Genomic DNA, 22,354 nt, shown 5'->3' on the forward strand with positions numbered 1-22,354 from the left:
TCCAGGAGCCGGTGTGGGATGGGGTTTCCTAGATCACTTTGCCAAGCACCCACATGCGCTGGGCCAGGAAAGGAGCCATTTCCTTTGGGAACCAACAATCCACGAGCCCCTCATCCTACCTGAGTCCCTCGGGGCATTCCCCCTGAACCCCTCGGGGCACCGCAGCCCAAAGTGCAGTGTCTGAACCCCGCAACCCCAAAGAACAGCGTCTGAACCCCCAATCCCTCAGACGCCCCCGATCCCCCTCAGGGGACACCCCCACCCCCGCCGGCGCGGCCCCTTTAAGAGCGCTGCCCCTTTAAGAGCTTGGCCCCGCCCCCCGCGGTCGCTGCCGGGGCCGCTGCTGACAACAAGATGGCGGCGGCGGCGGGTCCGGCTGGCGCCGAGAGCCGCGTGTTGGGCTACAGCCTGCACCGCTGGAGCAGCTTCTCCTCCACCTACCTGCCCGAGTGAGTGCCGGGCTCGGCACCGCGCCCGCGCCGCGCTTCGGGCTCGGGTCTGGGAGTGGCCGGGCAGCCGGGCCTGTGTGGGGCCTGCGCGGGCCCCGTGCTGGGGCCTGCGCGGGGAGGCCGCGGCTGAGGGAGCGGGAGCGGAGCTGTGTGTGAGCGGCGTTCTGTGTGTGAGAAGGGTCTGTGCAGCAGATTTTGGGTGGCTGTGTGTGAGGAGGCTGTCTACAGGAGAGTTTGGGACGGCTGTGTGTGAGAGGGATTTCTACAGCGGGTTTTGGGGGTTCTGTGTGTGTGAGAGGAGTCTCTACAGCAGGGTTTTGGGGGGTTGTGTGTGACGAAGGTCTGTACAGCGAGATTTTGGGGGTCTTTTTGGGGCAGAAGGTGCTCAGCAGGGTTGGAGATTCAGGGACAGGGCCCCATCCCTGGAGAGCGTGTTTGGGGAAGTAGTTGATGAAAAGGTTTGAGGGAAGTTGTGTTGGGCAGAGGGTCTGGGCTTGCAGGTTTGATGTGGTGAGTTAACTTAGGGAGGGCCTAGAGAGTCAGGTGTGGGGGTTCTTTAGCTCGAGGTATGGGCAAGGGAAAGTTGCACTGAAGGAGAAGCCTGCCCTGTTGGAGGGGCTGGTCAATCACTGTGTGAAAAGAGAAGGGTCAGTGCCCCTCCTTCCCTTCCCTGCCTCTGTCAGATGCCTGTAGGCTCTGTGTTTTTTGGCATTTGCATGTCCTCTCTTGCCCCTGATCTCTGGAATGCTGGGTTGTGTCACCTGCTGTGTGTAGTTCTAGGGGGAAGGAGTCACCTGCTGCCCTAATCGCCCGCCTTTAGGAATTTGGATGTTGGCAGGAGGTGGCTGGAGCTGTAATAGTTTGTCGTGCTGTACGGACAGATCCCTCAGTGGAAGAGTTGGCCATATGGCATCCAGCTGCAGCCTGTGGAATTTATCTAGTTGCTGACAGTCACKTTTGGAGTGACCACAGCATGGTTTAGGTGTGATGTTTTTGGTACAGCTTTCAGATAAATCATCCTTGGTGCTGGAATTCAGGAGGACTGCTGGGGTCASTGCACAACTAGGTCATTGTAGGCTGTAGAGCCTCATCTGATCATCGATTGTCCTGCATTTACTGACCTTTGATTGATGTATCCTGAACTCACCCACTATCAACAAGTGACAGAGTTGCCTTAGTTGTTAATTATTAATATCCTCAATTATCTCCACTTTCCAAAATGAAGCAAAACTCTAAAAACAGTTTTCTACATGAACTTCGAGTTGTTTTGTTTTTCTGTATGTTTTCTATGTTCGATGTGAAAAACAACTGATTTCTTCTCTAATTGGAAATCTTTGGTGATAATTAAGTCATCCTTATACCTTTTCATGTTAAAACAGCTTGGCTTCAGGGCACCTCTTTCAGGTCTCTGATGGTCTTGTAGTTATTTCAACTGGCATGTCTGGCTTTTAAAATCTTATTAAAGTGTTGGTCCCTGAGCAGAAGAGATGGCAGTCCATTATTGATCTCACTGATGTGATATAAACAGAGAGCATTGTCTTTCTCCTTGACAGTCCTTTCCAAGCCTCCCATTAGTCCCTTTTGCTACAGACTCWGGAATTAATGTTCATGTGGCATCTGCAGTGCTGCCCAAAGTCCTTAATGCCTTCCCTGGTACAATTCCCACCCCTGTAGCTGGGCTGGTAATTTACAAACATATGACCTTGCATTTGGCTGTTTTTAAGATGTTGTTTAAAAGTGCATATCATCAGTGAAAACAATTTTATCTGCTTTTAAGCCCCGTAATCCCAGCAATGGGGTTATTCTCTTGTATGCTGACCTTGRTCTGAGGGATGCTGGTCCTAACATGGTGTCTGCTATGCAAGTTTTGGGTTTTGCTTGCTAACTTTTAGTTCCCATGGTCTGGGAGAGAGCTGGAATACAGTCTGAATTGGAAAGGAGAGGCTTTGAGCTGTGATTTAAAATCAGTTTTTAAAAAAGAGAATTTAATCAGAAGTATATGGGAGRGTGGGCTTTTGGGGATGGATTGAAGATGGAAAACTTAAAAATTGCTGGGATAGGAACATAACACCCTGCGGSATGGACATGCAGATAGACTGAAAATTGTCTTAGTATTTAATATGTAGAACAAAATTATGCTTGTCTGGAAGAACTTGATCTTCGAGAATGTTTTCCAATATAAATGATTATATGATATTGGGAATTCTAGTTACACTGTAATTTAAATAAGTTTGGTGGCCTAACTAGAAAGAAACCACTTCAGCCTTGAAGGAGAAAAGGGGCTCTGCTCTCATATATTTAGGAATGAATTTACAGCTTACTAAATATTATTGCCTGTTGTTGGGAGTTGTGGTATTGCAGGCAAAGTGTTTGGGGAGGAGCAGCAGAGAAGCTTGTCAGCTAAGCATGATTTAAACACATCTTAAGTACTTGTATGGTTGTAAATGTAAAACAAAGTTACAGAATATAAAACTTTCATCACTGCTGACCAGGGAAGAAATGAAATGTTGACTGACACCTCATCGGCTTATGCGATGCTAAACTGACATCAAAACTTTTCAGAGCACTGAAATCACCTGATAACCTCCCTTTTAATTAAAAAAAGTCCAAACAAAATGAAACAAAAAGTGCTTTTCAAAGGCCTTTCTGGTCATGCTCTAGTTCAGGATCAGTAGTCTATWGAAAACATCAATTTTCTTTCAGTGGCAGAGAAGCTTCCTCTCTGCTGAATGCCAGCATCTTTCTTACATTTGGTGATGGTACTGGAGGATTAGTTAGTGCTGGATGCCATTTCTGGCAGTTTTAGCAGTGTTGCTACCTAGCAGTTTAGCTACCTGCATGCTTGCAAAGACCTTTCCAAGCATTAAGTGAGGATTGTCTTTCTTGTGTCTGCCAAGGAATAGTTCTCCTGTTTTTCAAATGGCTAGAGTTGTCTGTTGGTTTCTATCTACCAGCAAGAGGATTGACTTGGATATTTATTTTAGAAACTGTGGGTAGAAGTGAAAGATTTGGTCTGATTATAGTGAAAGATTTGGTCTGGTTATAGTGGCTAGCTGAGTCTGTGTTGTAGGAGAGGTTGTGCCTTTGGGAAGAGAATTGATCCAAGAGGAAATCTGGTGTTGAAACATTTGGTGTTTCCAGAGATGCTCTGTCTGTGCAGAGGTGCCTCTGCACTGAGAGGCTTCAGCTTATCCAACTTGGATGGAAAATGTTCATCCCAGCCCATCTTCTAAGACTGCTCTGTCAGATCCATTCCTTGCCTCTCCAAGGTTCCTCCCCAAAGGAATGGAACCTCATGGCAGGCTGCTTTCTGATATCACACAAGAGACTGGCCTAGGGATTGCCCCACCACCAGCAGTTGTTTCACACCAGTGATACAAAGGAGTGCTGGTATCTTCTGACATGCACAGAGAGGGAGATGGATTTTATTTCCATCTCTTCTCTGCCCTCCTGCAGGAAGTGATGAGCTCAATCCCWGTTTCTTCTTTGGACAAGGAGGGAATAAACAGTTTATAGAAGGTAATGCAAGCATTGCTTCAACTGGGTTTTTTTTGGTAAGAGATAGAGCGAGAAGCCTGTTGCTGTACACTGAGAGAAGCACTTCATATCCCCATTTTTTTTTAGTGGCCTGTTCTTGTACCTGCTTCAGTTTGAACTTCCTCCTGAGGTGAATGAGACATGAAGTACTATGCAATGGCAGCCGTGTACCCTTTTTTATTGCCAAATTACTGTATCCTGGGGCCATGGGTTCTAGTGGCTGCATCAGCCTCACGATTGAGGGTATTTTGTATTTGGTAATGCACTCAGGTCCTTCTGTCACTGTTTTATATGGCTGAAATCCCACTTCAGAGATTAACAAGAGCTTTTTGCTGTGTTACTCTATTCACATACCTTTGTTAGGAAGGTTCATCCCTTTTCTATTGCTCAAATTTTCAGTCATTCAGGTTTTCCTATATGGAATCTCTAGAGGAAGATCAATCTATTTCCTGTGTTTGACTTCAGGATTTTTAATTAGTATTTTGTTTATTTCTTGTGCTAATGTTTTTATTAAGAATATAAATTAAGAGAGGTTTCTTAGCTGATAATTRAATACCATTAACAACCTCTAGTTGGTGTCACTTTTTCACTGCAACTCACTTTTATCTATTTCCTGGGTCAACTTTAGTTGTTCACAGAATTCCAGTTTTCTTCAGTTTGATGCCTTGAGTGGTGTCATATGCTGAATAACTCTGTGGTTCCTTTCCTAGGAAGTATAGTGGAGCAGGGAAAGATCCAGCTAATTTGTTGAAATACATTTAAAATAATTCTATTTTTTCGTTGGTTTTCTGCATTTCCATCAATCCATGGGAAGTAAAATTAGTGAAAGATATTTTGAAAGTAAAATATGAGTGACTCATAAACTTTCAAAGTGAGAATGCAATTTTTTTTTTCTTTCTGTTTATGGGTATTTAACAAGAAGTTCCTGGCCAAGCTAGAATGTACTGCTGTAGTGTGTCTACTCCGAAAGAAATGCACGCTTCTGTGTTTTCAAATCTTGTAAAACCTTGGTAAGAAGGTGCAGAGGACACGTGTAACAAACTTTTTGGGGTAAAGTCCATAAGGATTAAAAAAACCCAGACCAAAACAAGTAAAAACAAACAAAAAACACCCCAGGTGAAAAATAACCTGAATTCCAGCTCCAGTGCTTGCTGAGATTTCTGTAACAGGAAAAAACATGGGTTTGTGGCCAGTGAAATGTGATTCTCAGTTTCTYCTCCAACCACATGAAACTGATGACTCAGATCTGTACCTTAGAGGGTCATAAATCTCCTTATAGATGCATCCAGGTCTCGAAGAATCTCATGATCAAGCTGAGATCAGTCATGATTAATGAAAGGGTTTATTTTTAATATCCTATTCCCTAAGCCTAAGCTCTGTTCCCTTTACGAGAYGAGGATACCTTCTGCTGAGGCCTCAGCAGTTTAAAGCCATCTAAACCAGACCCAAATGGTGAACCAGTTGTAGAACTATGACTTTGGAGGTTTTTTCACTAATTAAAAACATTATTGTAATTTTTTCAGTTGAAGTTGTCAGCATTTCTAGCTTTACTTCAGTATTTTGATGTAGCCAATTCACTTTCCTTGTAATTGCTTTGCCTTTAGATATGGGAAGGTGAGCAGGCACAGGGGCTGGCTCTGTAAATTCTGATGGCTTCAAATACTGATCAGTACTTCCAACATTTATTAAAATGAGCAGGGRATGCATACCCTGGCTAACCAGCGAGCTGAACCACTCCTTTCCTCTCAGCTGARCCCTGTGTATAGAAATGTTCTCTGTTCTGCTTTTCGTCCTTTCCAGTGGCCAGTGGAACATATTTTTTTTTCCCTTCTGCTTTTTTTGTGTGGATTTTCTGGATGTTTGTAGACAACCTCATGTTCTGACAGGCATTTTGCCCTTTGTTTACATCACTTCTCTAGCCTGGATTTTTCTGTGAAGGCTGAAATTAAAAACTTACAGAGCAAAATATTGCCTACAGATAGAATATGTAACTATAAGACGCTTCTTTGGTGTCTGATAAAGTGAATTAGTGAGAAAGAAAAATGTCAGAGRTGGAGRGAGTGAAAAAAATCACAAAAAAATGAAGTTATGARGAATTACGAGTTATAATACCTCTTGCTTCCCAGGTAAAAGCACAAGCACTGTAGTATCAGGCAAAATCTCTTTAGGCTCTGGGTAAAATATAGACATTATTTAAGAGATTAGACAGGTTTATTCACTGGCAGAAGGATGAAGGTGAAATGCTAATTGCTCAGGTTCCCTGGTGTGCCCAACCTGGCAGAACCTGTAGTGCTCCGATGTTCAGCCTGTTCTGGGATGGCATTTTACAGGAGCATTAAGAATGTAAAATTTTCATGGGAGGTGTTAACATCATCAGATTATGGATCATTTGCTGTGTAGGTGGCTGTATAGCCTGTGAGTTTAATAAAAGTTTTCCAGCTATTAATTACTAATTACTGGTTTAAAGACTAAACCAGTTTTTGAAACAGAGTTGCTCAGGCATCATATATAATCTGCTTGGGTTTTTTTTTTTTCATGGCAACGAATATAGTTTTTAATTCTGCACATTTATAATGTTTTTAGCAGATTGCTGGAAGAATGGTCAGATTTATCACCAGCATTGATTTTATGATCTGATTCTGATTTTTTTTGTTGAGGTTAAGTGGTGTGGGCARCACTGATACCATCACTTACATAGATAGTGACTTGTTCCAAAGCAAGCCAGTGCTTGACTGTTAATTGCTTGACTATTAATTGCATAYTAATATAAATTTGTAAAACCAAATGTAGTTTTATTTTTTTTTTGCCTGTTGAATTTTGTGGGAAGAGTGAACTGGAAGGTCACTGGGTCTGAATTCCATATTACTGGAAGGGGAGGAGGGACTGCTAGAGGTGTAGAGTGGTTTGTTGCTTTAGGTAGTTGCTATTTCAGTCATTATTTGCAACCCAGTGTGCATAATCCTTGAAAAATTATTTCCTGGATCAATTTAAATCAAGGAGCACAACCATATATTTAAGTTGAGGACAGCAGCTGCATGTCTGAATTTAAACTGCTGGAGCAGACTGGCTGATAGTGCTTGCTCTTCCTCTACTGGCACGTTCTGCTGTTCCTGGAAAAGACAGGATCTTCATCATGGAGAAAAATTGTGCTCTGGTCAGTTTGAATTTGGTGGTGTTTTCCTTGGTCTTCCCTGCCTTTCCTCCTGAGACTGGCTGCTGGGTTCTTAATGTCACGCTCAAGCTCTGGGAAGGTGCCTGAGAAAACATTGAAACTTTGTTTAGGACATGACCTGTATTTTTCTGGAATCCTTTTCGGTCAGTACATAGTTTAAACAGCATTTGGCTCTTATGATAATTATATTTAAATAGCAATTTCCTTGCTTGTTCTGCACTTGGAACKTTTATTAGTAAAGAGATGTCCTTTACACTTGGAGGTAAAAATTTGGATTAGGTAAATTGACCTGTGAATAAGGAATTGAGGAATGAGTTCCCACTCTGCTCTTATGTGATGGTGTATGATTGCTAGCTTTCAGTTTTGTCTCCTGAAAATCCTGCTTTCTGGTACAGGGTTTGGAAGCTGCCAAAAATGAAAGTAAAGTTGGCTTGGAAACTGCTGTATCCTTTAACATGAATTATGTATATTGATCCAAAATAAGGAATTATTCCATAATGTAAGTCCAGAGTCAAATGTTTGACCTGTACTGTGTTTCACCAAATAACCAGTATTTAATGGGCTGATACTTCCTTAATTCCCAGATCAGTGTTTTGTCTTCTGCATTCCCTGAATTCCATTTYTAGTGAGAGAAGCTTAATTTTGAAAGGAAAGCTGTGAAAGTTGTCTCACCTGGAACCGGGAAGCATTTTCCACAGAGTTTTGGTGGAAAAATCTCTGGCATGAGACACTTCAGTCTGTTTTGTTGAGCATAGTCTGCCTTAAATTCTTTTACAGTCATCAGTTTTTTGGGTGAACTTATACTGTKTGTGAGGCTACGGTGCTGATGAGTATTAAAGATGTGTTTATAGCTTACATTAGCAATGTATATCTTTACATATAATCCCTCTGTCGGGTTTTGTGGCTTCCCCCAGTGGAACTATTACAGATATTGTGGAATGTAAGAACATCCTTGCAGTGTTGGAAAATGTGGAAGGCCTAAATCTACTTCCTGGCCTTCATTARATTTTTCCATATGTGCATTAGTCAAACAGAAATACTCTGCTGAGCTTGTGATGCTTCCAAAATACAACACAGGGGATTTACACAGATGTGTGCTAGACATTGCTTTCCTTTAATCTACTTTAAAATGATTTGTCCTGTCCCAAAGAGATGCTTTTGGAAATGAGGAATGAGCAGTACTGAAGTGCTGCTCCACCAGAACTGTGGAAGATTGGGAAAGTTAAAGTTCAGTGACTTTTCTTGTGATTGCTGTAGAAATCCCCTTGCTCACACTCAAACTAAACTACTTTCCAGCTAGATGTGAAATTTTCTCAAAATGAAAACTGAACTTGTTTATCCAGCAGTTGTAGCTGGTGATGTTTTAAACTSTGGCAAATTTTACTCCAATGTTTTGTCTATTGCTACAAATTCAGTTAACTGAAGAGTTCAATCTCTTCATCTTTTTCCTTGAGTATTGAAAAACAGAATTCATGCTATTCTTTCTATTAAGCCAGGGATTTATTTCTACTCAKGGGGTCTTCTGGTATYTTACCTAGGCTTGGTTARAAGSCTGAATTTCAWATATSCTAGTGTCCTCAAATATCCTTGTGTCTTGGACATGTACAAATGAACAGAGWRWRARAWRWGWRWAARARAMWSTKTYWSAKAWWMTYWYAWWMWCWSMGWKYWCWMWWRTMWCWSKSRYWTWWRWKWTWTTYTYWTAWAAWAKMRSMKAKAKRTKWKWWARWRYAYAKARAARAKMTSTKTTWKWGWKMTMWMAMWKYTYWWAAATTTAAATGCAAAGTTAGTGCAGGGAAAGAATGAACCTTGGTAATTTTTCAAACTTAGAAGATTCTCAGCATCACTTGGCAGTGAAATTGCATCTAAACTATAATCCCTAAATGTTGAGACAATTAGGCTGGTAATCATCTGTGATGCGTGAAGTTACTGTGGGTACCAACATAAGTGAATAAGCCTGACTTTATTTTTTCTCCTGTTTGTTTTTCCTTTGTGCTAATACCGATATTCCCAGCCTGGAGCYGGGAGCTTTCACCAACAAGGATTTGAATCTCTCAGTGACACAGTCAAAAGTTTAATCTGTGATTTAGGGTTGTTGAGTGTCACTGGAAGTTATGTACTGGCTCTGATAACTTGGAAGTGACCTCAAGTTGTGCTGGGAGAGGATTAAATTAGAAATCAGGAACAGATTCKTCACCAAAAGGGTTGTCCAGCCCTGGCACAACTGCCCAGAGCAGTTGTGGARTCGCCATCCCTGTTGGAATTTTCAAGACACATGGATGTGGCACYTGGGGATATGGTTTAGTGGTGGCCTTGGCAGTGCTGGGTTGAAGGTTGGACTTGGTGATTTTAACAATCTTTCCCAACTCCGAGTGATTCTGTGGCTTCTTGAGTGTTCACTACACTGCTGCAGTTTTAGTCACTATTGATAGTATTTAATTCCTGGCGTGTCTGGAGGAAGAACTGATGAATCAAAGGATCTTGTTTAAAAAAGTCTTAGAAGTCTGGGGGGAGGGTGTGAAGAAAAAGTACTTCCTAACTTGCCTTACTAGAAATGCCTGCATCAGGGCAATTTTGCATTTAAGAAACAGTTTGGTTGGTCTGGCAGTGATGATAGACAACTTAAAAAACATTGAAAAAATCAAGAACCTGATTTTAATTGAGCTGTTTCTGGACCAGAGCTAAGTAATGCCTGGTTTGTTGTCCAGTGTAGTCAGCTGTGATCTGATAAGTATATTTCTGTAACATGATTTCTAAATCCTTCAGTTTATTTTTGTTATGCTGGACTTACTAAGCTTTTTTTTTTTTTTTTGATCGAAGTAGGTTTATAATTATAGTGGATGAGGATGTGAGACTGCTGAGGAGATGAAGTAAAATAGAGCAGAAAGTTGGCAAATCACATGACATTATAGTATTTAAAACTATGCGCTCTTGTACATGTTTTACTCAAACTTTGTTTTGTTATSCAAAAGTTAAGAAATCCTGTGTTGTAAAATAGCAACCCCAAAAAACAACACCCAATCATAAAAAAACTTTTTTCCTAAATGGATCTAAATAATACATGATAACATTGCTTTTGAAATGTATTTCAATCATGACTTTTTCATATCTTTACATCCTTCTTTAAGCAGAGAACTTCCAGTGGGAAGGAGAGAAACTGTAGCAGAATCTAAAAAGCATTTTTTGACCTGCTTTAGGGGGCAACCATAGGTACATGCAGGTTTTCAAACATTGCAGCCGGGTGGTTCAAAACCAGCATGAGTTGTAATGAGTGTTTGGGAATTGCACGAGAAAAAAAAAAAACTGTAGTTCTTTCCAGATCCATTGGGTTTTTTGGTGGTGAGTAGTTTTTTTCCCCCATTTTTCTCGGTTAAGACTGTGTGTACATTCCAGTGTCTAGGCTGGGCAGGATTATCTCTGTGKATGCTTTCTGTTGACTGCTGAGATGGTTCCACATGTTTGGAATAGTTTGGTCCACCACGTCTTACAGTGGACTTAATGGAAATCTAGTCTGTATATTCCAGTTACTGTATTCTTCCCAATCTCTTTTGGGATGATKGTAGGAAAAACTGAAAAAATCATCACGTGGACAACTCTGGAGCAAGTATTTAGTCCGTTTCCAGCCAATCTGTGTTTTCCTAGCCCTCCAAGTGCTTTTTGCAGTGTACTGGCACAGTACCTCCATGGTTTTCTAGAAGAGAGTCTGAATTCCAAGTCCTCTTAGTGATGCCTTTGCCCTTTCYTGCACAGCTGCTCTCTGAAGAGCCATATGAATGTGCCAAGCAAAGCGAGTGTTTAGGATTTGTTTATTCTTAAAGACTCGTTCCTAAAGTCATGGATTTCTCTAATAGCAGCACCATGAAAATATTTGGGTTAGATGCAAATTATAGCAGCCTTAAACCTCATTTGCTRTGTATTCTGCAAAGTCATCTTATTTCTCCCTTCCACCCTGGAGCAAAGGAAAACGCTCCCTCAGTGATTGTCAAGCCTGAACCCACAGAGCTGTTTGCACTGAGTAGTCCCCAGACATGGGGACCTCTGTCATTCCAGCAGAGATCAGCCAGCAGTTGGCACAAAGGATATGATGGTTTCTGGGTTGGTAAAAGGAAAAATTATCTCCTTCCAGCAATTGCAAGACCAGCGTCTGCCTGGGTAGTAAAAAGAAACTTGCATTGTGCTTTGCCAAGAGTTTTCTGCATGGACCCATCCACTTTTTAGTGATGGGAATGCTTACAGCAGGGCTTAGCTGCTGATAGTGGTGCAAGCAGCCGGGTTAGGAAATGAGGCACACCAGTGCTGCCTCTGAAATTGCTCACTGTGTTAATAAAATGGCTACTCCTGCTTTGCCTTTCATAGCAGAGGTACCACRTTGTCTCATTTTTTTAGTAGTTGCTTTCCAGTGGGAAGGGGGATTGGGAGTTCACTCCAGTGTGAACCCCTCATCCAGGTCCAGCTGCTCATCTTTTAGTCACAGTTTGTGCTGGCACTGATATGAACTAAAGTGGAGAASTGATCTGACTAAAGAAGTTATTTATGCAAATCGTTATTATAGCTGCTGGTGTAGGGAGGGGGAGGATCCTCTGTGAGTGGGTGGGGTGGTCCCTCTTGGCAGTGTTGTATATTCGTGCTAGACTCGATCTTGTATCCACATCCGATGATTAGAAGTTATCTCAAACCACGTTTAACGGGTTGCTTTTTTTTTGCAGGAAAAGCTTGCGTAAAACTGTTGGTACTTGYGGCAGCTCGAGGGCAGACAAATACTTTTTTTTTTTTATTTAATGTCTTGTGAAAATTACATGGGATGTTGTTGTGTTAATGGAATTTTCGCTTCTAAAGTTTCTCAGATTTTAATCTAGGTGTCATATCTKCAAAGCCTCCCTCCGGGTACTGTGTAGGAGTTCTGTGATGTCCAGAAAAAGGGCTTTACATGGAAAGAGGYGTTTGCCATTAAAATATGCATTTGTTTGTTTCTTACCGTCTCATGGCTGCTGGAGTGCATGAATTCCTCCAAGCCCATAAATTTTCCTAAACTGTTACAGCAAATTGGCTTTGTACACATGGACTTACRTCTTCAATGTTCGTTTCATCTTAATAAATTAATAATCCATGTGTTCTTAAAAGTTTCTAATTCCATTGACATTGCTATCTTTATCTTTCACATTTCTTTTTAGCCTTGATTTTGTGTGAGCTGCCTGTCCCCTTTCTCTCTGCTGAATAATTTTTGTCTTRTCTAGCTGTAGTGATTGAGATCTTCCTTGGTTGTGGCAAACTGATCTTTGACCTGGAGAAGCAAACAAATCTACTTCTAAAAATATGATATTTGGGATCTGTCCCAGGTATAAAATACCTCTTTCCAGCTGGGCATTATCTGACCRTGTAGGAGTGCCAATTCCTGCAAATGTTGCTCAATGTACGAAGAGTTTATTGTCTAATGTTTAAACAAACACAGTGGAATCGTAAATAAAATTTATTCTGTAGGGTAACTTGTCTTCTTGCGTTCCAGGATTAGGATAAAGTTCCATAAAGGAGAAAAGCCATACAGTATTATCTAGTTTTATCTGCCTTTGTATCCCTAAAGTATTTAATACAAGATACATATATTTAAGTTCAACATTTTTTCCTCTCCAGACAGAAAGAGGTATTAAGAATTTATTAAATACCGTGTCTTGCCTGTGGCATGGTATAGGAGACTGCAGGTGCGATTATTCTCCAAAGCAAGAGTCTTGTGGTTTCTAATGGTGACGTAGCTTTCAGACTGGCAGCTTTTTTTAGAAATCCATGTCTCAGTTCCCAAATTCTTCCCTTTGCTTAGGTTGATTCATTTTGTCCTAGTTTGTAATTAAAGACAGGGCCAGGTTTTCTTTTGCAGTTGAGCCTCTTTGCACTGCGTATGATGTTCTTAACTGGATGTTTAATTATGTARAGCCATGTTCTTTATGTGTGATGGGGTTGGAGCAGAGGGCAGCGCTGTTTTATTGCAGTATCCCGAGTGGGGATGGGTGAATRAAGCAGCCACAGACCTGGATCGGCACTGGCACTGCTGCGTTAATAAACGCTGTGCTGTAATGGGAAGTAGCTAAAGGGAGGGGGAACCTCAGTTTTATTCCTGCACGTGTGAAAATCCAAGGTGTTCTCCATGCCTATGGWTAGACACAGCCATTTGGCCAGCTTTCGAAAGTGTTCAGATTTAAGAGGCCACCCTGGCTCCTGGCTGTGTCCCTTGTCTCCTGGTCGGACTGCTTGGATACCGTTGCTACTGCGGTGATTTCGGGCTGCGCAGTGTGGAAAGAGCCAGCTAATTTCTCTGTCTGTTAATGCTCAACCTCTGACTTAACCTCCTTCCCTTCGGAGCTTTCATTGGAGCGCTTTTTCCTCCAGCCCTTTGTAGTAATCCAGATGCTCGTGTTCTTTTCCTCCTACACAGCAGATGGAGATGGCATAAGCCTTTTGATGACTGTTTCCTTCTTTTTACATAAGTTTTTTGAGCTGACAAGTTCGTTAGTTGGATGTCGTAGAGCTCACAAGCCCTGTCCAGCAGGTGGTGCATTGTCACCTTGCCAATAATTATATATGTTTTAGGGATTTTTTTTTCTTTTTTTTTAAAGTTTTATTTGGGACTTGAGCTTTATTGCATGGTTATAGGAGAGAAAGCAGATGTATCATGTAACTGTCATGATGAATCTATTTAATTTTAGCCAAAAAATAACTTTTGAATTTGTTAAATACCTAAGTATTGTACTATTTCCAACTGAAGAAAGCAACTCARTTTTGCTGGTTGAAGAGTTGAACTTCTGCTTTGTTGTGTGTTGTTCTGGACTTGTAGCTCATGAAAAATACTTGTTAAAATTTGGCATGACTTAGGTGGCTATCTTCCATGCTCCAGGAAAACTTAAGTAGGTTAGCAGTCCTCTTTTTCCATTTCAGTATTGACTGTCTCCTAAAGGAGAGTTTTTGGCTTACTAACCCTCCAACTGCTGATCATTTTGACCTTATTGAAAACTTCTTACCCACTGAGGTGAATAAGCCCGATTTTTCCACTCTGTTACAAACTTAGGCCTGTGTCAATTCATCTGTTTTACATTTATTTCACAATTTGGATTTTTTTAATTTCGCAATTTGGAGCTCCGTTTCACAACACGAAGCTTGAAGGCGTATTTTGATGGGTCTTGTAAAATARCAATGTAGAAAATCTTTAATAAAGGAGGGGGAGAACCTGAGTCTGTACCTAATGATTTAGATGGTTGCATAAGAATGTTACTGGTCTGAATATACAACACATTTATTGAGGATGTAAAATATGCAGCTCTTATTTAAACTGCTTATGACTTCTTGTTTTTTAGGAATATCTTGGTGGATAAACCCAATGATCAATCCTCACGATGGTCTTCAGAAAGCAATTATCCTCCCCAGGTAAGCTCCTGAATCTCTGTTACTCTGTAGCTGTATTGTACACCTTAATGTATAATGGGCTTTTTATTTTAAATGTGGGCTTCTGCTATTGAGATTGACATATTTATAGGCWTCCTTCTCTGAGAAAAATACAGGTTGTTGGTACATTAGTTATTTATATTTCTAGCAATTTGTGATCTTTCTGGAAGTGCTTCATTGCGTGGGAAGTTTCAGGTTTCCTCCTTGGCAATCGTGGTCRTGCTGGAAATAATCAAACCTTATGGTGAGATTAAGCTGCTAATGAGGCATGCAGGTCCCCCTTTGTCAGCCCTACTGGAGGCTGTTGTAGCTCCTTGGCCTCAAATCCCAGATCTAAGGAGCTTGTGTTTGTTTCTCCTAACAGCACATTCAGAAATGTGGCCTCTGGTTAGAGACACAAGTATCACCTCTTCTGCTGGTTAAGCACCTTATTAAAATAAGATATATATTGATTTTAGCATCTAATTTGCTTTCTCACTATTAAGGCTGTTAGATTATCCAGAAAATACTTTTCCACTTTTTATTTTTCTCCAATGAGTGTTGTTCTTCTCTCTGTGTTAGATCTGTACCTTATTATTCTGATATGGTTTGGTCAGCTTCTATGTGTCTTATGCTGCTTGTTTTCAATTCTTTGTCTAAAACACTGATTCACAGCAGAGTGTTGTGCACAGTATCTCATGCAACATTCTGTTTTTCTACTTACTTAATCCAAGTATTCCTCATGAGTGAAATCCCACAGGATTTTTCTCCACGTAAATCATGCTGCTTTGCCTTGGAGTTTTGTTAAAAATCCATAGTCTGCACTATTGGCTCCCTGGAGTAGCAGGTCGTYTGCTCCAATTGAAGAGCTTTCACCTGGATTTTCGATCAATCCTTCTATGTCATTGTTTGTATGAAATTAGGGTTTTGTTTTTTTTTTAAGAAAAGCTGTCCTTTGTATTCCATTAACATGTTCCTTAAACTTGATTGTGAAGACTGATATTGATCCTCTTGATGTCTCTGTGCATCTACTRCTGTTTTAATTTGATTATTTTACATATTTATATTTTGATGAACAACRTAGGATATTAGTCCATAGCCTGAAGCAGTTTTAGTCTATCTAGGAACTATGGATTGCAGAGTAATGGGTATTGAGCATGGATTGTATCGCAGTCTGTGCCATCCTTTCTTTTCGTTCATGCAGGAAGCATGTGGGGTTTTTTTGGGGTGCTTTTGTTCCCAGGGCAGGGTTGGCTCATGGTGTGTCTTTGGACTGGGTTTTTCTTCTGAGATGTGCTCTTAGTTGTTGCTCAAATTTRCTCTTTAATTTTGAGCCATCCTGAATATTTAGTGCTTTTAAAAATCTGATTCTGAAATGGGAACATACCTCCYGTAAGTGGATGCTTTAGAATATTCCCAATTTATCCTTAAGGCTGGCAAGCAGTGATGCAGGTTACACTCAGACATGTAGATTAAGCAGGGATTAATTAGAGTGGCAGACTTCTATACAAACCCACATGAGCTTGTTAAAGAGATGTCTTCCAAAAATTTTATGTGTATGAGTCGTGACCTGAATGGAGATGTTGTTGCAGAATGACTTGACTCAAGCCCTGGAGAGTTGGGCACTGCTCTGCATGCTAAGCAAGGCATTTAAACYAAACTTTTTGGTAGAAAAGAGACGAATTAACACTGGTGTTAATCTACCTGTGTGTCCCAAATTGAGACATAAATTTGGTATCCAGAATTAAGTTCCTCCTTGAAAAAATTAGTCCTTGTAGTGGCAACTGAAATTGCCAAGTCAGTATTTTAGTTTTATTCTATTACTTAAAGACAAAACTRACAGAAAACCTGGCTGCCTAACTGGAAAAAACAGTGCTGCTGGATCCTCTTGCTTGAATCTCTGGATCAAATAGTGAGAATATAAAATGSTGTGTAGTTGCTCATGCACTCAGCAAGCCAAATCCTGAGCACTGTATTTGCAGTGCCTTTATACTATATAAAGAACTATATACTTCAGCTAATTCTCGTGTTKCTAATCTGAGTGTTTAATTATTCATGCAAAGCATTTTTTACAGTTTAATTTCTGTGTTGAAAAATTAGTTGGAAAGAGGAAATGGGAAATTAAAATCTTCAGAAGAGTCCTGTGTGCAAAGAGTGCAGTTTTTGTTGTTTCTGTGTATATAAAAGCAGTTCCCATTTGTGTTGTCTCATACTTGACAAAAGAACTCCAAATTTGGTTGCATTTTGATGAAAATAGTTRTTGTACCTTGTGCATTGAAAGACTYCCACATTTAAATGCAGGAACAACTTTTATGTAGTGTTCTGCTTTCTTGTTTTTCCCCGTGACTGAAGTTCTTTCAGCACAACTTTAGCTTGGAAGACTTCTGTTGAAACAATTGATGACTGAACTATAATTGTGGTGAGGAGAGAATTTGGGGAAAAATCAAGTTGAGTACTTCATATTCCAAAAAATATTGTTGTATACACATGACTTTAAATCCTTGGAATAAATGTTTCATATCCTATAGAAAATGAAGCTGCAAAGCGTTTTATGGGTGTTGTGTTGGCAGCACTTTAGTTAAAAACTGGTCACTCGTGTGGTGACGCACTTGCTCAAGTGTGTGGGTGGCCATAATGGTCTGGACAGGAAGTGAACTAAAACTCAGGGAAATAAAGCTYTCCTTGTTCCCAGCTTTATTAGCTGAACCCAGGGCTAAGGCACAACACAAGGACTGATGTTCTTCGTGCTCAATGTGAGATATTTTAATAAGCTCTGCAGTCCTGATCGCTTGTATTTGTCTCCTCAGTGCCTCACCTTAGTGCCAGGGTTTAGCAAGTCCCTGCTGAGGTGATGATGCTGTGCTGGCTTAGAGGTAAAAATATGAATGAGTCCCTGAACATKGGTTTATTCCCTTCTGTCAATGAGTGAAACAAAACCTTTCTGGGCACCATTTTTTCAGAGCATGAATCAGAAGAGYATAGGTAAAAACATCAAAATGTGTTCATCAGCTCAATGAAAATGCAGTAAATGTGCCCAAATCCATACCAAACATTTTTGAAAAGGGAAAGAAAGTGAAAGTGGAAGTGTAGTCACTTGAAATGCTGCCACATTACTGTTTTTAGTAAAGGATTTTCCTGGCTTCATGGATGTGGTAGAGTTAAATGATTCTCGTGGCCATGGAAGCCGCCAGTTGGTTATGAATGAGTGCCAGTGAAACGAAATACATCTGACAGCTGTTTTTCTGTTTATTAAACTAGATATCTTTCTTGAGTCTTGAAATAGATGACCCAGAAATTATCTGTTTAATAACAAACCTGTTATGTAGTAACCTATTCAGGCAGGAGAGGGCTGATGGTTCTATTTTTAATGTCTTTCTCGGCTTACATAGGAAGTGTGAAGCAATGAGGCTGGTGATGCTAAAGACCACAGCCTTGTCAGAAAAGCTCATCCTGGTGATTCCAGTGATGGTCTAATGTGGAAGACTGCAGAACAGCATTTAATTCCCCTGAGTGGCTTGATTAATAATGTGTAGAACAAAAGCATAGATTTTTATTTAACCACCAACTTAATTGCAAGAGCAGTTGAGATATTTATATCATGCCAAGGACAGCCCTTGTTATTTTGTGGGTTTTATTTTTACATGCAGTACAAGCTTCACTGTTCTCTAATTAAAAAAATGCTTGAGCAGAACTGGTTAAAGAGAAAGAAATTGATAAAATACAGCGTGACTCTAATTGTACAGGCAACTTGTGTAGTGCAGTCTGGAATCTGGTTCAGCATGTTTAATCACAGAACCAGTTAGGTTGGAAATGACCTCTCAGATCAYAGAGTCCAACCTTTGACCAATCACCACGTTCTCAGTGCCAGGGTCTAGTTAAATGCCACGTCCAGTTGTTTCTTGGATACCTCCAAGGCTGGTGACTCTACTCCCTGGGCAGCCCATTCCAGTGTTGTGGAGGTGTGAATTTTGAGTAGTTGAACAGTATATGTATAAACTTAGCGTTGTTGTCCAAACAATCATTTTCAGTTTTGCATCTGAAGACCAGTTTTCCTCTGATTTCCATCCTGCTGTGTAGATTGTATCAGGAATTAATTTAAAGCACATTAATAAAATTTGCGCCCAGTTGTGTGATGCAGCAGCCTRCATATGGTTGTCATCAAATAGTAGCACAGACCAGAGCTTCAGAAAGTTTGGAATTTTCTGCAGCTCCCAGCGTGACAAGGTTGGACTTGCCTTTTTTKGGGGGTGCTCTGTAAGGAGCTGTTGGGGTGCTGTATTTTTTTACAAATATGTTCAATCAGAAACCAGAAGTTTTGCTCTTCTAATGTTTTGTAGTATTTATTTTTGTTAATGTTGTGATTTGAGGCCTAACAACTGGGCTGAGGTTTTTGCTCAGTCATGCCAATTAGTATCTGTGTGCCATGTTCTAATGGACAAACACTTCAGTTATAATTTGGATTTTTGGAATACTGCATGAAAACGTAGACATTAAATGTACTGATGTTGCTCATAGCAATAAAATGGAAAAGTGTCAAAAATCTTGGTGTAAGCATTTGCCTGAAATCTCTTGACTTGTTCTTTCCAGGTTGAATAAATCACTTGATCTTACAGACACTTCTGTCACATCTTTTGGAGCTACAGAGAATAGTCTGTCACAGCKAAAATCCTGGTAGCAGTCCAAAAATATCCATGCAGCCAGCTGTTAGCAGCTCTTGAGGCAGTGTGTTTTTAAAACATCAGTGGGATTCGTAGCTGGTACCCACACAGTGGGAGTGGTGTGTTTTGTACAGAAACCCAAAAAGTGCATCTATATATTTTTATATATGTCATGGAATTGCAAAACAGTTTGGGTTAGAAGGGAGCTTAAAAGATCATTTCATTCTAACTCCCTGCCAAGTGCAGGGACACCTTTCACTAGACCAGGCTGCTGCAAGACAGTCTGGCCTCAAACTCTTCCAGGGGTAGGGAATCCACAAACTCCCAGGCAAGTAACCTGTGCCAGGGTCTCACCACCCTCACAGTAAAGAATTTATTCCTAATAGCTGATCTAAATTTATCTTTTGGTTCGAAAGTCTTCCAGCTTGCTATGTGTGTGTATGCATTAAAAAATAGAAAAACACGTATCTAGGCACAGGGTTTATAGCAAGTTCCCTTTGTTTCCATATCAATCAGCAGAGAATTCACAAAAAAAGGTTGAGTTTAGCTTTTGTGCTTCTATTTTCTGTAAGGTCTGCATGACTCAGCAGGTGGTGGGATGTGTGGAAGTGGGAAGGAGGGCGGCAGAGTTCCCTCTCTATCTGTAGGGTTAAGAAATCACTGCTGGCCATGTGGAGTAATTGTTGTGCCTTGCTTCCTTCCAGGCATAAAGGATTTTACTGCAGTCCTGGTTTTCTCTCCTTTAATTTAGGGTAAGAATTGAATAATGCAGGATGACATTTGTGCCAAGTTATTGCAAATCTTGTGTGGTACTTGAGAAAGTATGTGTTCATGGCCCAGGCATTAGGTTTGGGATTCCAGCAGGATTAAGAATTGCAATTGCTGGTAGTGCTGGCTTCACTTTTCCAGCTTTGGGAGAAATCTGCAGGGAAGATATGATGGTGTAGGAGGAGTTCTTAGACATTGTGTACTGTCTGTTCTTTATGGGAATTTTGGCAGCAGGCTGTGCCATGTATCAAGTGCTGCCTTGCTCATTAAAGGACCGTCCTTTTGCTCGTTTCCTTTTTGTGCTTTAGAAAATCAGTTTTCTGTATAGAATTTTAGTGGATTCTTTTTTTGAAGTTTGGGAAATACTTTGGAACAACAGCATGGCTTGCTGCTACTTAATCTAACCTTGGGTTCCTGGTGTTTAGGTGGATGGTGTTCTTCACAAAACTAGAAATTTTTCATTCAAAGTATTTGGGAAAGCACCAAAGCCATCTTCCGTTTTACCCTTACAGTGCTGATACTGGCTTCTTTTCTTCATTTAGAAAAAAATTAAAATGTTGGAAATATCTTTGACAGTAAATCTGCTATTAGTACCTATCTGCATCCTCATCTAACTGCTCTATGTACAAGTATTTCTTTTAATCTAAGTTTTTGGAAATGTAGTGGGAATCAGCCATTGAGGTCACACCTTTATCTGTCACAGCATTATCCTGATGCTCTCTAGAACAATGTCAGTACTACTCCCAGCTTGAGAATTAGTTGCTTTATAGGGCTGAGACAAAAAAAAAAACAAAACAAACTGAGAACTAAATGGGTGGGCAAGTTTTTTCTGCTGCTCTCCCAAAAGTTACCTTTCTAGGTAAGATTGCCCTGCTGATGGAGTTGTATAGCACAGGAGATACTACTCAGTCTCTGCTCAGGATCCACAGAAAGCAGCCACACACATGTAAATAACTGTACTTGATGTCGATGAAAGACCAAAAATCAGGCATTGTGTCTGGCTGGCCAGTGCTGCTGCTTGGAGGACAGGGCCACCAGCAGAGGCTGTGGTGGGAGGTGTCTTATGATGTGCTGATCTGCTTGTGCTGGAGTCCTGATGACAGGGTTTTGTAACAAAATCAGCATGATGAGTAATTGTCATTTTGTGCTCTGCCTCGGTGCTCTGTGGTGTTCTGCTTATTTCTGAGAAAATAGGGAAGAGAATGAAACACACTGTTTTCAGATATAAAACTCGATGTGTTCTGCAAAACAAGGTGTCTCCAGACTACAARACCTGTTGGGTAGGGGAAGGTGGTCGATGGTCCCTTATAGATGGTGCAAGTACTTCCCTGCACCTGCTTTKCCCTAGGAACAGACCTTTTCCTCCAGCAATGCTGCTGAAGCTGGTAGCGGTGGCCTGAGTATAAATAATCTAACTTTTCATAAACAGATTTTGTCCACACAGTGTAAGAAGGGARCAAATGTTCACAAGGGAGAACATTTCCATTATTTTCTGTGTAAAGCTCCTTTACTGTCATTARGTGGCTCAGTTTTGTTTAATAGCAGTTGGTTCCTGTGTTCTCCACACACCAAACTTTGTATTCAGTGGTTAAACAGCATCAGCCCAGAGAGCAAAAGTAATTTGATGTTCTCTTAGCATGTGGAACATACTGTATTTATCTAATTGTGTATTCAGTTTAGGTTTCATTTCAGGCTGTAGTGGGCGTTTGAATCTTCACTCTCTGTAGCTTGATCCTATTTGCCAGATTTCAGGAAGTCTTGCGTCCAACTTAAAGGAATGTATGTAAGCCCTGAATAGARTTGCTAGCAATAAGTAGTTCAACCAAATCTTTTTCCTCGATAAACTGCTTTTAAAGTAATATTCTTAAAAAACCTTTTCTTCATTCTAGGAAAAAAAAGAGAAAATAACATGGTGGGAAGGTTTTATCTCCACTTTCACTCTCTGGCTTTGTAAACKGAATATTTGGAAGCTGTAATGCTTCTCCCTTAGTGTGTTTTGCAGCCTTGGTTTTAATATTAAAACTCACTGTTATCTCTTCCACAGTATTTAATCCTGAAGCTTGAAAGACCTGCCATAGTCCAGAGCATCACATTTGGCAAATAYGAGAAAACACATGTCTGCAATTTAAAGAAGTTTAAAGTCTTTGGTGGGATGAATGAGGAGAATATGACAGATCTCTTATCCAGGTAAGATGTGATTCCATCAGCCCTRGGAACTGTAAAGGCTGGACCAAAATGCTCTTCCCCTTGGCTCCCCAGCAGACACATAGCCAGCAGTGGAGCAGAACTGTGGTTGTGACCCTGTCATTGACTGCCCTCATGTTTGTGGTCAGGTCAGACAGTAGCAATCCCAATGCTCACTC

The 22,354-nt window shown here is 40.7% G+C and overlaps 1 protein-coding gene across 1 annotated transcript in view; it reads left to right on the plus strand.

The window, feature by feature from the left end:
• Positions 1-324: 324 nt before the first annotated feature.
• Positions 325-22,354, plus strand: part of MKLN1 (muskelin 1) — a 93,671-nt gene continuing 71,641 nt past the window's right edge. The window contains exons 1-3 of the mRNA XM_057380902.1: positions 325-449; positions 14,499-14,568; positions 22,036-22,178. Coding sequence (XP_057236885.1) covers positions 355-449; positions 14,499-14,568; positions 22,036-22,178 — 308 coding nt within the window. The 5' untranslated portion in view covers positions 325-354. The remainder of the gene's footprint in view (positions 450-14,498; positions 14,569-22,035; positions 22,179-22,354) is intronic.

The sequence above is a fragment of the Malurus melanocephalus genome, unplaced genomic scaffold, assembly GCF_030028575.1.
Source record: "Malurus melanocephalus ecotype Western Australia unplaced genomic scaffold, MMel_1.1 scaffold_477, whole genome shotgun sequence".
Lineage (NCBI taxonomy): Eukaryota > Metazoa > Chordata > Aves > Passeriformes > Maluridae > Malurus > Malurus melanocephalus.